The sequence below is a fragment of the Pomacea canaliculata genome, linkage group LG10 (assembly GCF_003073045.1).
Source record: "Pomacea canaliculata isolate SZHN2017 linkage group LG10, ASM307304v1, whole genome shotgun sequence".
NCBI classification, from domain to species: Eukaryota; Metazoa; Mollusca; class Gastropoda; order Architaenioglossa; family Ampullariidae; genus Pomacea; species Pomacea canaliculata.
The window spans coordinates 2090252-2107735 of NC_037599.1; the positions used below are offsets into that span (position 1 = coordinate 2090252).

Here is a 17484-nt window from a genome sequence, read left to right on the forward strand (position 1 = left end):
GACGATCACCACAACAGCTATCTCGGGACCCCACACCCCCTGTGGTCAGGGCTGTCAAGGAAGCCCAACATCCGGCAAGTGTTGTCCTGCTTATCACAACATACACAAACCTCTCCACGTTACAGTCTACCGCCGCTTAACTCCTCAACAAGGAAGTGGAGTATAGTAGATACATGCAACCTGCTGTCTTGGCCAGTCGCCCGCCGAGTGGAACCCCAAGACATGTCTCCACAAAAACTCTTGTGTGCAGCCTAGTGTGTCAGCCGACACGCCCCACGGCACAACCACGATGAGGTAAGAAAGCTTGTGATCCCACAACTGACAGAACCACCCTGAAGTGTCAGACTCTTGGACACGACTGTGTACCTGTCGCCTCTCCCTCCCACAACACAAATGACGGTGAGTGGAGTTCTTGTTTAACTAACTCAATGGTGGTGGGTGAGGTGTTGTTTAACTAATTACCTCAGTGGTGGGTGAGGTATAGCTTAATTAATTACCTCAGTGGTGGGTGAGGTATTGTTTAATTAACTCAATGCGAGGCGAATTGTTAATCAGGTCACGGTTGTTGTTTACTGGCTTTCAAGTTCTCATTAACCTACTTGCACAGCTGGTGTTCTTATCATCTGAGGCCGGAATTTTTCGTGTGGCTGATGATGAAGCTAACGAAGGACAAATTGTATAGCCTGGGCTAAGAACTAAGGTCACCAGGTCATCACTTTATTGGTATTTTTTCAACACGTTTTCGGTTTATTTATTTATTTCCAAGTCAAATATAGACAACAAGATCCACACAATCGGGAGGTTCACCTCTGAAGTACATGGACCGCATATAAAGTCTACAGGTCTCGCTTGTTACCACAGGCAATGGTGTTAAGACTGGTTGTTCACAGCACCACCATTGTATATATGGGTTATATACAGCATATACAGCATATATGGGCTATATATAGCATATACAGCATATATGGGCTATATATAGCATATACAGCATATATCGGATATATCGGCTATATATAGCATATACAACATATATCGGATATATCGGCTATATATAGCATCATAACATATTCTGACGAGTTTTTCGGGAACTCCATACCGTGGTTGGTGTGGATGGCTTGTCTATATTGTTCAAGACTGATTTATTTGTGTGCTTTGCTGACAAGGATTAGCGGAATATTTTGATAGCCAGTGTCTACTCCAATAGTAAGCTGGGCTCTAAACTGAAGACTACAAACGAACTGATAGTCAGCTGTGCAGGAAACATAAGCATCACCATGTATTGGTGACAGAAGGCCGGTGACACCAGGTATTAATGCGAGAAACTTTAGGAACTACACTTGTGCACCCAACATGAGAACGATTTCCTCTTAGGGAAGTAGTATTTATATTTAAAATATCCTCTTACTCCACTTCTGGGACTGATTGCAATTAATAATATCTGTCTGAAAATTTTTGGCCAATAGTGACATAGTCATATCGCCGAAATAAGGATACTTGCAAACTGGCAAACAGAAATCATTTTCAGCTTTCCTTTTTTTTTTTTTTTTACAGTATGTAAACGTGAAAATGTCTTGTGAGGAAAGTCGGGACAAAGAAAGGTGGTACTGGCCTGGAATCACAAGGTTTGACTTTGTTTGAGATTTGTAAAGACACTAAATATAAGTCATTATATAAGTCATTATATTGAGGTAGTGGAGTCTTCTGTCATGACAAGAGAAGAGTACATTACCAGGAGCCTGAGATAATTATACAGACTCTCTACAACTTTTCATTACTTGATTGTGACTGAAATGAAAGCATCGAAACATTCTAGGGTAACCCTTCATTAAATTATTTCCGAATTGACAACTTGAAGATGAGCTTTTATCTACAGGCATGAGGCAACAGAGATCCTGAAAGATCACAAACATGGCGATTTTCTCGTCCGAGATGCGACTCAGGAAAATGAGTACACCATCGTTGTCAAGTAAGACCAGACAAAAGGCAGCTTGTAAACTTTCTTGTTTTTCCTCTTTAAATAATAATAATTTTTATTTATAGAGCAAATGGGGGATGCAAGGCGCTTCTACACATGGTCACACCAACACACACTAATCAGCAGACATCAAATGCATCTGACAAATTCATTCATTTACTCAGTCTTATCTCTGTGTGAGAGAGACAGAGAGAGTCGCACTACGGTCAGCCTTTAAGCACATTATCAGAACTGAGATGCGAACCCCTGAAGTCCGGTTCTTACTGTCGTGTTGACAGGCGCTTTAGCCTCTAGGCCCCCTACCCGCCCCTACCTCCCCTTAACTCAGGAATTTGGTCTTCAACAACTGTGTATAGAGAGACCGTTTGCATCCTTGTGTGTCTGGTAATAGCAACACAGAGACGGTTAGAGGTAAATACTTGCTGAAGTGAATATTGACAATGACATCCAGTCTGACGATTTGTACAAGACACGGACAGCATAATTTCTGGATGTGAGAAGCTTTCCTTGTTTGTGTACTACAGGAAAGGTCATAAAGTGTGTTCACTCCACGTCATCAAGCATGATGGGATGTATGGTCTTGTCCGCCACCGGTGCGTCCATCCGACCATCGCTGCGTTGGTCCGCCAGATGCTGCAGGACCCCAGGACCTACAAGGACCTCTTCCCTGGCATCGACTTCCTCCACGCAGTCTGCAGGGTTCGTTAGCCTTTAGTATATGATTTAAAACTATGGTCCCATGGATAAAGCAACATCTGCTTTATAAGTATGGAGACAAAACGCTTGCCTGGGACGACGACTTACCTTTACTTCATGAACTCGGCCTCAAATTATAAAGTCTAGGTTTGTTTTCTCATTTCCAATACAGCTTCAGCTTCTACTACTCCAGATTACGAGCTTTAAAATAAGGGATGTTTTCCATGAAAATATTTCTCTTATATTCCGTCTCCTGAAATTGTGTGCACCTGGCAGGATACTTCCTGCTTCCAAACACGAGTCTTCGTTTCCTGGCGACAATCGCTCTTCTGCTACGTCAGCAGCCACCCGGTCAAAGGAAAAACAAAATTAAATATCTACCAGAGTTTTTAATTGGTACCGGATTATAGTTCCCCAAATATGAATGTCTCACCTGTCTCGGTTGCTCGGGACCTCCACTGCTGACACGCGTCTACAAAAGCGTCTCCTTGCATAGGAGAGGGGTGAGCGTCTTCGTTGTCATGACTACAGCCAATGGGGGAGCTGGGGGAACATTTTGTGAGATTAGTTGCGTCTGTTGGTGTCAAGGGTGATAGTTGCAGGCTTGTGTCAAAGATATCTTTGATATGTATCTGACAGTGGGTGTGAGAGGGAGGGTATGACGATATTAACTCATTTCCGGTAAAAAGTATCTGATGCTTATCTCAGTAAAATGACTTGAAAACATTGTCTTTCTTAGTGAGCAAATGTTTCCTTTGTGCCGCTTGTGAGTTTTGTTCTGTTTAATATTCAGGACGAGGAAGAGGAAGAAGAAGAAGAGAAGCACAAACTACAACACCTGCTGATACAACTGGTCAATGCCAACAAACGACTGGTCCTGGAACTCCGTGACTACTCCAGTCACATGCAAAGGTTGAAGACTGTTGCCACGGTAACTTTGTTCTCTCCAAAACAATGTTTTCAGTAGTCTTCTGTCCTGTTGGCCTTATTCTGCTTTGGAATGAAATCTCTAAGGCGTACTTGAGTTAACTTTTTTTAATGGTGATTTACATGACTGCCTATATAATTATTATCCAATATTATGCTCGTAATTTACGATCCATTATTTGTTTTCAAACTGTTATACCCAAAGCCATGGTGCAGACGGACAAATGGATTCAACCTATCAATATACAATACATGCAATACTATTTCTATTGCGTTTGTGTGTGTGTGTGTGTGTGCAGGAATTGTCAGCAAGCCAGACAACTGTGTCATCTCTGCAAGTGGTTCTGCAAATATTTGAAGAACAGCTGAAGTCTTTGAAGGCAGCAGGCACAGAAGAACAACTAGAAGAAAAAACTTTCCAAAGGTCAGAGTGCATGGCAGAGCTGAAATCCGAGTGATTTCCTGTTGTAATAATGTATGTACAGCATCCACTAGCATGCACACAATGTGTGTGAGTGTGTGTGTGTGTGAGTGTGTACATCATCCACTAGCATGCACACTGTGTGTGAGTGTGTGTGTGTGTGAGTGTGTACATCATCCACCAGCATGCACACTGTGTGTGAGTGCGCGCCTGTAAATCAATGAACGGGTGGTTGGGTGGATTCATTTGAAGGCAAATGTATTTTACAGTGTACTCATGAATGCAGCCCTGATAAGCAGAAGGATTCAACTCATCAAAGATCGCCAACAAAGCGAAGAGGGAAAACTGTTTAATCTACAGTGTGAAGGTCAGTTCTTGGAGGAGACGACTGGAAACTACAAACATCGACTTCTGCTTCTGAAAACAGAACAACAAAGGTTCCGACGGTATGAGATAAACAATCAGTTATTTGTTACTAGGACTAAAGTTGTTTTCTAATGACTGGGTAGTAATTATCACTAATAAATAATTTTCTAATGACTTCTTGTATCTCGAGATTAGAATGGGGTATTGACCTGTATTTCCGAGTGCTCACAATTCGTTCTGTAAGATGTTTTAAAAGGACAAATTGTCTTACCTCAGGGAACACATTAGACCCGGCAAAACCGAAACAAAACTATCGCTTTCCTGAAGTGAAAAAGAGAATCACATATATGTTTCTCTTGCTTACCTACAGTTTCCGAAGGTAGAATTTTGTCATGTGCATCCTTGCTTTTTCTTCCACCGACTGACCAGTTCTAGCGGATTCCCTGGTCACGTGGTCAGCGGAAGTCTCGCCTTGTAATGGTTTCCGTGTAAAAAAAAAATGTCACAAAATTTAAAGTGCGCTTTTTATTTTCTTTTATCGACTACATCAGAAAGGTAGAGAAGAACGTTTGCAAGACGTATGTGGACCTTCTGCTGCGGGATGAGGACAACCTGGAGCTGAGACACTTCGGGCCGGACGCGTGGCTGGTCGAGTGTGATCGCCTGGCTGCCGAAGCTGTTCTGGCGCCTGCAGTTCCTGGGACATTCCTCATTCGCCCCAAAGATTCCCGCTATGTTTTATCCATCGTGTGAGTCAGGCTAACCAGCTTCCATTGGGCGAGTTGAAACATTTTACATTTACACTGATGTACTAAGTAACTAAATATTATTCTTAGTGGAACTTCCGAGATAAGAAAGTCGCCGACAGTGACAAACAACTATGCATCATAGCAAGAATCCGCAGTATTTACTTTTTACAAGTTAATGTAGATATAAAGTCCTTGTTTTTTCGTGGGTGGGTGGGTGGGTGGGTGGGTGGGTGGTTGGTGGGTGGGTGGGGGGTTGGTGGGTTGTTGGTGTTGGTTGGTTGGTTGGTTGGTTGGTTGGTTGGTTGGTTGGTTGGTTGGTTGGTTGGTTGGTTGGTTGGTTGGTTGGTTGGTTGGTTGGTTGGTTGGTTGGTTGGTTGGTTGGTTGGTTGGTTGGTTGGTTGGTTGGTTGGTTGGTTGGTTGGTTGGTTGGTTGGTTGGTTGGTTGGTTGGTTGGTTGGTTGGTTGGTTGGTTGGTTGGTTGGTTGGTTGGTTGGTTGGTTGGTTGGTTTGGTTGGTTGGTTGGTTGGTTGGTTGGTTGGTTGGTTGGTTGTTGTTGGTTGGTTGGTTGGTTGGTTGGTTGGTTTGGTTGGTTGGTTGTTGGTTGGTTGGTTGGTTTGGTTGGTTGGTTGGTTGGTTGGTTGGTTGGTTGGTTGGTTGGTTGGTTGGTTGGTTGGTTGGTTGGTTGGTTGGTTGGTTGGTTGGTTGGTTGGTTTGGTTTGGTTTGGTTTGGTTTGGTTTGGTTTGTTTGGTTTGGTTTGGTTTGGTTTGGTTTGGTTTGGTTTGGTTTGGTTTGGTTTGGTTGGTTTGGTTTGGTTTGGTTGGTTGGTTGGTTGGTTGGTTGGTTGGTTGGTTGGTTGGTTGTTTGTTTGTTTGTTTGTTTTGCATCGCAAGTAAAAGGTTATTCATAGTCCTGGTCATCCACCTATACATGATGTCATTGTGGTTCATTCAAGAAATGCCATCAAACATTGTTGTTAGAACCTAGAATCTTTCGTTTTGACTTGGGAACATCTGTAGGGAACATAATCTGTCAGCTTGCTGCTTGCTGGGTGAGCAGTAGACACACCACTGACTGACACAACTTGTGTCCGGGTGCGACTTTGCCCGCCATGTCAGGGTTGACTGTAGCATTCGCACACAGACAACTATTTCCCTCTACACGAGGGTGGACCTGAGGCCAGGCTGAGAATGTATTCATCATCACATCTTAACTGTTGTTGTTTCAGGAAACCTATCTATCAAGCAAGCTAGCTAGTCATCACACTCTTTTCATCACGATAGCTCACCATTCGTACACACAAGCGCGCGTGGACGCACACACACATACGAATACACACCTTTTGCCGATACAAATAAAAAGTTGGTAGGTAGTAGTAACCGTTCCAGCTAGTAACATTAATTAGTACTTTCTGTCCATGCAGTCTGATGTACAACTTTATTTTTCAGATGTGCTCACGATGACACTAACAGGATCCACCACATTCAGATCCACCATGCTGACGGCCAGGGTTATGGCTTCATCGCCGACTTCTGTATTTTTCCAACACTAGAGGACCTGGTCACCAAGCACAGAACCATTTCTCTACATTACTACGGATTCAATCTGGATGTGTGTCTCACGTGTCCCATTGGCTGCAAAGACAACAGTGGATGATTGTTTAAGTATTTAAAGTCATCTGAAAGGATGTTAGTTGTTCATTGTTCAAAGATTCGATGTCAGCTGTAAGTACATCCCTGTGTGATTGTTTGAGGCTTTGAAGTCGAATTTAAGGACAATTAGGGGTAACTGCAAGGATTTGAAACTTTGCTTCACTTTGTCTCTGTCGTTTGATATCTGTTTGTGTTTTTTTAAATATATTTGTCTGCACTAGACTTTCGTTTAAATGTCAGGTCTGATGGAGAATACATTTGTCAAACGGGTCCAATAGATTTTTATTAAAGGTAACTAAATTTGAAAATGACAATCAGACCAGGAGCAGTGCCAGCTGAGGGGAAGACAAGTGTGAGGGGTGTCAGTCAGTCAGACCTGCTAAATGCCAGAAGAAAATACAGCCAATTGTATTTTGATATAAATGTCTTGATTTTGAAAGATGTTTTTTCACCATTTTCAGACATGCATGTTTGTACCGGTTTGTTTAGCTAAAAAAAACAGGAAATCAGTAAAAGTGTGTGGTTAAGACCTGTACGGAAATCTGAATAAAACTTTGTAAGTAAACAATGCATTCGACGAACAATAAAGGGCAGGAGTTTAATTATTCTACAGTCTGCGTGGGAAATGTTTTCACACGATCGCCAAGTCAAACTGTCCCTCGTCAGCAGCTTTAGCTCGTAAAGAAAGTCCATTAAACTTGTTCTCCACACAATGGCATGATAATTGACCTCAACTTGATGCTGAAATTCTTTTTTTCCTGTCTTTAATCTCAGGCAGATTCTTGTGGCAAAGTTCAGTCATGAAAGGTTACTGGGGTCACCATTACAGTGAACCCTGGGGTCAGACCTCGTCTCGTTCTTTCTCTGTGTATGACACCTGTTTACAGGGCTCGCTGGGGATACAGCACTAGTTACTGGCTAGCCCCCTCCACCAACCTCCACAATATTATAATATAATGGAGCTGAACAATTCAGGTAAAAAAGAAAACCAAGTCACAAAAAGTTGAACCTCGTATTTCCCTATTTTGCTTCGTTTTCCTTGGAAACAGAGATAAATATCGTAAACAGCTCTAGTGACCCAGCTCATCAGGGAAGATAGTACCGAGGGTGAGCAGGAGGGAGAAGTGTACAACGGCGGAAGGAGAGGGCTGTGCTTCGCCCCACGAACAGGGAGCTCACTTACATTCACTGCTACTGGGGCGACACTTTCTTTATTCCTTGTGTTCTGTTCACCTGTATACAGCAAGTGGCGGTTAATCTCGTCCCTCTCTCTCTCTAGTTGTTGGCAAAGACAAGGGGACACAGGGCTCACAAGCCCCTCCCTGTCTCTCCTCGTGCTAAGCAACAGCATGTGCGTGTAGTGAACATTCAAGGTGGGTGGTGCAAGCTTTTTGTTGACTGTGTCATCGCAGTCACCCTGCATTTCTCTGTTTGCTTTTAACAAGTTTATCATCGCCGCATGATATCAGCATTTATTTAGTCAGTCGTCCCTAGACTGCTACCCGTCGTTGGGGGAGCACATTGGATGTGTACCACGATGGACTTGAACAGGTTGTTAGTTTAGTTTCCTCGAGGAGCATAAGGCCGCAACAACACCTCGCCAGGACTGGGGCAGCCCTTCATGTTGATGTCTGCTTTGGCATCGCCAATGGCTATGACTTTTCTTGGTCTCCACTCCATGTATTTCAACTGTCTGTCAGTTTGTTGGTCTGTTGATGCTGAAGCTCTCTGTTGGTGTCTGTTATCAGACCGATGTCATCTGTAAACCGTAGTTTGCAAATCGTTATATATTTTTGGCACTGTTTCCCTTCCTTTTCTTTTCTTTGTTTTTATTTTTTTGGTGCGTCCATTCCTTGTGTTCCTGGACTCTTTGGTACAGAGCAGCGATTGAGGGCCTTTGCCGTTTCGGCCCTTGCGCATCTTGAACAATTTGGTTTGGACATTCAGCGCCATGTGACTTTCCTCTCACAGACTGTGTACAGCTCTTCCCACCTCTTTCCGTAGGTCTGCAGGCTCTCTGGTACTAGTCTGGATGTTTTGAAGGAGGATAGCATGTGTCTTCAGCTGGAAGTTGTAGTCTTTGCAATATTCAGTCCATCTATTGAGTACAACATCGCTTGTGACAATGACTATTCTGTCTTCGATGAGGTTCTTTAGTATTTGATACTATCACTCCGTGCTATTCCCTCCTCTATGATCAGGCATTGGCCCTCGATCCTAGTTTCCCTTGCTGCCTTCATCCTTTTCCTGATGGCACAATTCACTTTTTTGTGCTTGAATGCTCCTTTGTGTTTGCTTTTACTTTATTTGGCCAAAGGACATCGAAGAGAGAAAGTAAAAGCAAACACGAATGATCTAGGATGTTGTTTGTGACCCAGGGTTGTTTCTTCTGCCTGCTCCTCCCCCAGCCTAGTAAGGTTCAGGTGCCGCCAGCTCGACTTTATATAGTTCCAAGCAATACTCTGTCCATCGGTCTAGTACAGCCTGTAAGGAGACAGCCAGCCCTGTTGTTGACGACAGACGACTTCTGCTGCTGACTTACGTGGGATTTGTCGCCCCGAGCCAACCCTTCCTTAATCTCAGTGCCCTTTGACCTATGTTTTCCTTGCTGCATTCATCCCTTTCCTGATCGTGCGATCGACATTGCGATGTTCTACCGCTGCCTCGGGATTGGGTGAGCATCGCTGTACCTGCTGCTTCAAACGAGGCTGTGGTCAATGTCGATCTGCCCTCGTCTTTGCCTGGCTGGTGCTCGACTTTAAGTGTCTCGGCAGTCAGAAGTTCAGGTCCCCAGTCACTGCCATCACCTTGTTTAGCTCCTGGAAAAACTCCACTTCACTGTGTTCGTACGTGGAGGTAAGAACATATCTGTGACATTAGCAGGCCTGGCAGGCGGATGGGTGCTCAGCTCCCACCACTTCCCTCTGTACCAGGAAGCCCACGCCCTGCTCCTTAGCTCCTACTGTACCACAGTTTACACACACAGGCGCACACACACACACATGTCCAAATATGTTTGTTCAGATATAAGTACAGATGTGCACAGGTACGTTTACACAACTGTGCACACACACACACATTGAATAAACTTCCAAAATAAATGTGATACTTTACAGAAAATAAAATCTACATGAAGCACGGTTAAACGGAAATTCTCAAACACTGACTTCATGCACATAAGGATATTAATCAAGGTTTCGTCACAAAGAATATGTTGAACACGCATTACAGGATACGATTTGTTGTGGCTACATCAGGATAGAAAAAAATAAAATAGTCACCTAGCAAATAACTTAAGACATTTACACACAAAGTTTACAATGGGAAGCCCCAATCCTCGCCTATTAATAGTTTTTAGTCAAAGATCTTGTAAGGAAACCCCTGGAAAATCCCGTGGTTCGATTATCACTCACCCCCCCGTCAAGGGACGCAACCGCTACGGCATGAGGAGAAGGGTGGGTACTGGTGGGTGTGTGGGAACAGAAGTAGGGTGTGTGGGAGTGAAAGTGCGGTGTGTAGTGGTGGGGTGTATGGGACAGAGGACACCGACACAGCAACATTTCCCTGTCTCAAGTGAAAACATCTCGACCCTGCTACTGCTGGCACGACACACCAGGCCAGTGTTACCTGGCAGGGTCTACCTTCCTCTTGTCAAGCCAATCTTTTCCCCGCGATCTCTTGCCGATGTTGACGCCACTGGTGTGACCAGGAAGCTAATACCGGCTGGTGACACACACACCAACTCTCCATAAACCGTATATCAAGTGTTACCGCCACACTACAGCTACACCAACCCACAGTCGCCAAGATCACAGTCACTGTGTTGTAATCTTTAGTCACACTGAGGTTGGAAGGACACAACTCGTCCTGTTACACAAGAGTGCGAGCTTGTTCAGTGATTGAGAAGATATCATTCAGGTGTTTTTTTTTTCCTTTTGTTGCGTGCATGTCAGCAGCGTGCCATGGTCAAGGAATCACAATTCAGTTACGGTTCACCTGGCAGCACTGGAGGTAAATAGGTCAACGTGTGGGAGCATGCCCGAGGTGTGTGTGGATCATCAGATGAGATGACGGTATGTATACACAGCCATTTGTCCTCTCAGGCTTGGGGCTGCTTGCACTTTATGGGGTAATAAAGTGGTGGATATTTAGACAGGTGTTAACTTCCAGCCCAGGGTGTCTCCCATTGATATTAGTTTAGTTACTTTATTTATTTTCCAGGATGGGGATGAGGGACTGTAGTTAACCAATGAGACTAAACAATATGGCACATAACAGCAACACAGGCTGTTGGTCATTAGTCCATTGAAGCAATAGCTGTTTGCTTTTGTCTCTTTGCTGTTGGTATAGTACAAGTAGCAGTAAAGGGATAAAGTAGTTTTGTGCACTAAGCATCAGTGAGTTGCATTCACCAGCCACCAACATCCCAACCAGGAACTAGACATCAGACTTGATATCAAGCATTCTTATCCTCACATCAGCAAACTCTATAATCACAAAGTAGATAACTTAATTGTGTTAGCAGCCTGCAGTGATAGCTCATCTTTCAAACTCATTCAGCAAATATGACAAAGACCCAGTGCCAGCCATTCAGAAACAAAAGTTTGAACATTCCTGCTAGAAAAAAAAACCGTCATGATCAAAATCTGTGCTAACTGTATGCACATGTTTTGTGAGTGTGCCTGTGTACTAAGGAGGATATATTTGTGCATGTTTTGTCTAACCACTTATTTGTGCATACATCATTCTGCTCACCTGTCTACTTATAGGCAAGTCCATGTTCTCTTGTGTGTAGATGCAATGTCTGTATAAAATTTTGTGGTCTGGGTTTGTGTTTATGTGTGTGTGTGGACATCTTAAAAAAGATTTTAGTTCATATTTTGTGTTCTGAATTTGTGCAAACACACTCTGAAAGACACCTACTTTGCTGTACAAAGTTTCTTACTGTAACAGATACAGGAGCCATATTGGGGTGAAATGAAATGTGTTGTGGCGAAATAATAGCAATTTTCTTTTTGATTTTGTATTTTATGAACAAATTAGCATTACTCTGTTGCTGCAGAGTATACGAAGGTGCAAACTTGAAAACAAGGATGACCTGGAGTGTCAGGGCTGGTACTGGGGACCACTCACGAGGTTTGATACTTTCATTTCTTTTTTAATGTATTCTCAGTATACTTGGCATGCTAGAAGTGAATATGCAAACTTGTATGTTTGTGTAAAGACATCTTTGACGGAGGATGTAAGAATGTGAAAGAAACATCAACTTCCATTCAGTTTGCAGTTTCACCAGGATTCCACTTTGTTTCAGAGAAGAGGCAGTAGAGATCCTTCAGAACTATGATCATGGTCACTTTCTGGTGAGGGACTCAACCAGTGAGCATGAATACACTCTGGTGGTGAGGTGAGGGACTCAACTAGTGAGCATGTAGGAGTTAATCCAGGTGGGGTGGCTGGGAGGAGTAGTAATATTTGGGTGGATGGGGGGGATAGTAATGATTGGGTGGGTTGATGGGGCTTAAACTTTTCCTAAACTCCCAGAGTCAGCATCAGTTCAATTTTTCTGCTTCTATTATGAAATATAAATGAGCACGTCTAGAGAACGTTAAGTGCATGCTAAAGAATAAGTCTGTTTGAGTGTATTTATAGTTAAATAATCTGCTCATACTTTTAAAGGCAATTGTAATGGACACATGATGTTGAACACGTAACTATGTCTAGCAAACTTTTTATATGACTCATGTAAAAACTTGCTAAACATAATCACATTCTAACAATAGATGGCCAGCTAAGAAGCCCCATTTAAGAATAATAGATGTCTCAGCAGCCTCATGTTTTCAAGCTGTACTCTGAAGATGCCAGTTGAGCCTAAAAGCTTTCTTCCGGTATAATGGGGTAGGGAGGGGGGAGCTTCCTTCTGTGGGCCCACACAGGGGTAGGTTTCACAAGTTATCATTCACATTATTCGTATTTACAGATATTTATTAGTCAGTACCAGGGATGGATACTCATTTTCTGTTTCTTCAGAGAAATGTCATTATTTATTTTCATGAATTTTCTCAATGAAAAGAATCTTGCAACTATTGTAGACATCAGCAAATCAAGCCCAGTCCAAAGAAGCATAATAATGCTCATTAAAAGTAGGACTTACCATGCAATAACTTGTTTCTACAGAAAAGGTAATGCGATTCGATCAGTTCGTATCATGAAGTGGGATGGCAAATTTGGCATCTTGAGCAGCCATTGTAACTTTCCTTCTGTGACATCATTGGTTAATCATCTGCTGAAGCATCCAGAAAGCTACAAGATCCAGTTTCCCGATCTGGACTTTCACCATCCTGTTTTGAAGGTGACCACAAAGTGCATAGATATGTACAGCTATACCAAGCTCATTCAGTCCAGATTATTTTCCCTGTGATCAAGTTAATTGTTGAGTAAATAATATTAACTTGCATGCTGAGAGTAAAAATAAATACAGACTCAATGTGGTTATCATATAAATAAAAATAGTACAGAGTGTGGTTGCATGCATGTTAACAGCTTAGAGTGAAGTTGAATTTTCACAGCTGACAAGATAAAACAGTAAGAATTTCCACAGTCATAAAGACAAAGGTGAGAGACACCAGAGTAAACTGCAATCAACATTTGAATGAACTGAAAACATTCTGTAACAATGTCTCTTATAAGCTGCAGCCTTTAGGATGACTAATGCATTTCTTGCTTCCATCCCAGCCCCGTAATGAGAGAGATAACTTGCCAGAACTGATGTTGCAAGTGGTTCTTAAGGGCAAGGAGCTGCTTCTGAAGCGTAACGACTACACGAATCACCTCCAGAAGGTCAAAATGGTTGCCATGGTAATGTGTACTATGTCAAAAACATTTTGAGTTTGAGCGGGTGGTTTTAGTGTTTTTGAAAGACCGATATTTTTATATTTGAGCTGTGAGTTTTATTTCATCTGTGAAATGTAATAAACTGAAAAGCTACTTGTGCATGAGACCACTGGAATGCTCTCTCTCTCTTGTATTGAAAAAATGACAAAACCAGTCTCGGCTTCATGTCCACCCCGTCCTTGACTTTCATCAGAGAATAGCTAAATATCAAGTTAAACATGAATCACTAGACTTCATCTTACTTGTCTGTTATAAAACATCAATTATGTATTTTAATGATGCTCTTTTAAAAATTTACAGGAAATTCAGTGTTCCCAGACAACAATTACTTCCTTACAAGTAGTGCATGAAATGTTTGAAGAACAGCTACGCATCCAGACAGAATCTCGCAGAAACATCATGTTTGAGGACCAGACAACTGTTAGCAGGTATGCTTTAGGTTTGTCCCCTCTGCATCCCCTTTCACTCTGTTTTTCTTTCTTTCTTTGCTAATGAAATATGGCTGGTTAATGAATCAAATATTACTTCTTTGCAAAAACAAAAAAACACAGAGATCATATATATTGACTGGCTCCCTTAACAGAACATCACACTAACATTTTGATGACAAGATGGTGTATGTCAAAGTTGTTTCTGCATTGATGTTTTATGACTTTATAGCTGCTTGTTCTTCACTGATTGTTTGCAGCCTTGCAATGAATATGGCTCAGTTGCACAGTCGTCTGCAGCTCATTGAGACCAAACTGAAGGCAGAGAAAAAACATCTTGTCGATCTGCAAGCTGAACATCATTACCAGATGGAAATTACTGAGTTTTTGAACCCTAAGCTGTCAAAGCTGGAGATTGAACAAAAGCAACTTTGCAGGTGATGTACCTGGCTGGCTGGCTGGCTGGCTGGCTAATGTACATGCCTCCATCCTTACTGTAACCACTCTGCTGTCCTGTTAATTCCCCTCAAACTCAGCAAGCGATGAAGTCAATTACAATATTGCTTAGATGGAATCACTAACCTTTTTATAAATAGTAGGATATGTGTGGTCTGTATGCACATGCAAATACACACACATCCCTCATGTACATGTGCAAACACACAAACACAGTCCTGCTTTCTCTCTCATTCACTCCCTGACATACATTCTTCTCTCTGTATATCATTTGTAATCAATTACTAGAAAGACAACAAAAATTATTCAACATGACTCTGGATGAAATTACTAATCCGTACTAAAAACTATTTTCAGGCAAGCTCTAGAAATGGGTATACTGAAGGAATACTTGGATCTGTTACTTATGGAAGAAGAATGTAGTGACACAGGCCACTTCAGCCACAGTTTTTGGCTGATTTCTTGCAACCGCCCCAAGGCAGAAGAGCTTCTTATGGATCGAATACCTGGGACTTTCCTCATTCGCCCTCGGGAATCAGGCTTTGCTCTGTCTGTGGTGTGAGTAATGGTACTTCTTCCCAATAAATAAAAAATTTCTCACTTTTTAGATGCCATTTGAGCACACATCGCACTGTAAAATTGTGTTTTCTTCAGTAAGCCTGGAACAGACTGACATCGGACATTGTACAGCCTCTTTTTTTTATTAATTCTCTGTCTTTATTTTCAGATCAACTCATGTTTCACACTTTGATGAAAGATAACATTGTGTATTTGTTTATATCAGTGTAGGATTTTTTTTTTGTGTGTGTGCAGATGTGCTGATGGAGAAGGAACAAAGATCTGTCACTGCTGTATCTGCTGCACACAAGAAGATCGCTATGGATTTGTTCCTGAGTTTTGCCTCTTTGACTCTTTGGAAGAACTTGTCATCAAGCACAAGACCATCTCATTACGTTTCTACAATCCCACATTAGATGTGTGTTTAACCTATCCTATTAACTACAGGGAAAATGACCAATGATCTTCACATCAGTCTTTACTTCCCAATAAATAAAAATTAATTTTCATAAAGTGTGTTATCATCATGTTTATACATCATAAACATTCCTAACATAACCTTAACACAAATCTTTAAATATCAATAGCTTATGAGACTTAAAAACATATAAAAGAAAGTCCTTTGTAGTGTATTTTTGTGATCAGTATATGACCAGTCATCTGTCATTTTCTAATCCTGCATTATAGGTTAGCTTTGAAATGGTTGTAGCCAAGAATACAGAAGGTCTTCACTAAAATCTTTTTTTGGTACAAAATTGGGCAGAATTTTTGTCTTCTAGACAGAATTAGTTGTGTTACAAGAGAGAGAAAATTTTCTTGATGGGAAATTGCTCTTGAAATGAGTTGAACTAGATTGCTCCCCTTGACTTCTTTCACATAAGATTCTATCCTGCATGTCCACTGAGATGCTAACACAATTAGCAGGAGAAATGAAATAAGAGACAAGAAGGAACAACTTCTAAATAATAACGCTGGTGTTGTGAACATTATCTTTTCTGCATTTTCATATAAGGAGTCTTGCAGAACTGAAAACTACATAAACTAAAACTTGTGGACAACGGCAAGACCCACCAGCTGGATGGGTCACTCTGCTTTCAGGATGTACAATCCTTGACCAAGTTAAGCAATCCTCATGCTACTGTGAGCCACTCTAGAGAATGCATTTAAGTCTTTAAATAGAGACCACCTGGCAATTTCTTCTGTCCCTGACACCCCGAGGATGGAGACAAAGGCTTTTGTCATCTCTGACACAAACTGCGGATGTGTTGGTTGGCTGATATGAGCAGCAGTACAGCACAGCACCAGTCCAAGATTTGCTGTTCTTTCTCTGCATGTGCCACACCCTACAGGTGCTTTGCTGTGATGTAGTTTTATTTGGTGGTACAGTATAAAATATCTACTTTCCCTGCTGCCCCCTCATCTTTCTGGTGCATCTAATAGTCATGATGGGAAGTTTCTGTTGGCACATGATTATGCCAATCTGGAAATCAGTAATCTTGCTGGAGAGAAAAAAAAAAAGTCTGCTGATACTGGAGAGAGATTTCGGAATTCAACCAACCACAGTCATTCAAAACAGGTAAAATATGTGTACTTGAATTGCATGTTTTCATGTAGGTGTACAAATCTTTGTATACATGTGTCCATGTATGTGTCTGTATGCTTTTGCATTTGTGTATAAGTGTATGTGTGTGTGTGCATGCGTTTTCATTATTGTTGAAGCATAATCCTAATTGTTAAGTGTAGTTATTATCAAATTTTTATAAACTTGTGTTATTTATGAAACATATTTCAAAAGCATATCAATTAAGAATGATAGAAGAATTAGTTTAGTGCCTGTATTCAAATTACTATATGAACGTGTATATGTATGTATGTGTGTATGTTTTGCAAGGGTGGGTGCAAGGCTTAGCTATGCATCAGCACTGCTTTCACTTACATATGGACAAAGTTTGCTTTTGGTTGTTTTATTCTGTATGGGTGGCACAATTATGTCTTTTGTGAAATACTATAGAATCGAATATTATTTGTTGATTTTGTTAAAATAAAAGTCAGGTAAACAAATTGATTAGTTTAAGACAGATTGTTTTGTTAGTTTTCTTTCCTACTGTTGTGTTTACCTTCCCTTATTTAAGGTTAGATAATCCACGTCTGTCCAACAGTTAAATCAAATTAAATCAAATCAGACTTTATTGTCTGTTGAGGAGACCCAAGACAGAAATTTTTCTTGTGCTTACAAGGGCAGGCATACATACTCATACAGACATTTAATACACACAGTTAGGAGTAAAGATACATTATTGTTTGTTCAAAACATTCAACATTGTGATGGCTGATAATGGAATATGTTACAATATGTCTTTCATATGC

General features: G+C 41.5%; 2 protein-coding genes across 5 annotated transcripts; both read left to right on the forward strand.

The window, feature by feature from the left end:
* Window positions 1-7392, forward strand: LOC112573128 (phosphatidylinositol 3-kinase regulatory subunit alpha-like). 4 transcript variants are annotated; one of them, XM_025253194.1, is made up of 9 exons: window positions 1-399; window positions 1552-1622; window positions 1874-1966; window positions 2500-2674; window positions 3465-3602; window positions 3898-4022; window positions 4289-4465; window positions 4937-5134; window positions 6581-7392. In XM_025253194.1, the coding sequence occupies exons 1-9, from the start codon at window positions 394-396 to the stop codon at window positions 6786-6788; spliced, it is 1191 nt and encodes a 396-aa protein (XP_025108979.1). In that variant the 5' UTR covers window positions 1-393; the 3' UTR covers window positions 6789-7392. The 4 variants fall into 4 exon arrangements, with proteins under 4 accessions (XP_025108979.1, XP_025108981.1, XP_025108982.1 ...); XM_025253196.1 differs by having other exon boundaries at window positions 4-399; window positions 1552-1625; window positions 1877-1966; XM_025253197.1 differs by having other exon boundaries at window positions 6-294.
* A 1291-nt stretch (window positions 7393-8683) lies between these two features.
* Window positions 8684-17193, forward strand: LOC112573129 (phosphatidylinositol 3-kinase regulatory subunit alpha-like). The gene is made up of 9 exons (XM_025253199.1): window positions 8684-10857; window positions 11847-11920; window positions 12096-12188; window positions 12959-13133; window positions 13517-13639; window positions 13976-14103; window positions 14364-14540; window positions 14917-15117; window positions 15373-17193. The coding sequence occupies exons 1-9, from the start codon at window positions 10852-10854 to the stop codon at window positions 15578-15580; spliced, it is 1185 nt and encodes a 394-aa protein (XP_025108984.1). The 5' UTR covers window positions 8684-10851; the 3' UTR covers window positions 15581-17193.
* Window positions 17194-17484: the final 291 nt, after the last annotated feature.

Bases quoted from the DNA above. Each gene is read 5' to 3' on its own strand.
- LOC112573129 (XM_025253199.1), top strand. The intron at 12,189-12,958 runs GTGAGGGACTCA...TTGTTTCTACAG, and splicing joins GAATACACTCTGGTGGTGAG to AAAAGGTAATGCGATTCGAT. The intron at 15,118-15,372 runs GTGAGTAATGGT...GTGTGTGTGCAG, and splicing joins GGCTTTGCTCTGTCTGTGGT to ATGTGCTGATGGAGAAGGAA.
- LOC112573128 (XM_025253194.1), top strand. The intron at 4,023-4,288 runs GTCAGAGTGCAT...TGTATTTTACAG, and splicing joins GAAGAAAAAACTTTCCAAAG to TGTACTCATGAATGCAGCCC. The intron at 5,135-6,580 runs GTGAGTCAGGCT...TTTATTTTTCAG, and splicing joins CGCTATGTTTTATCCATCGT to ATGTGCTCACGATGACACTA.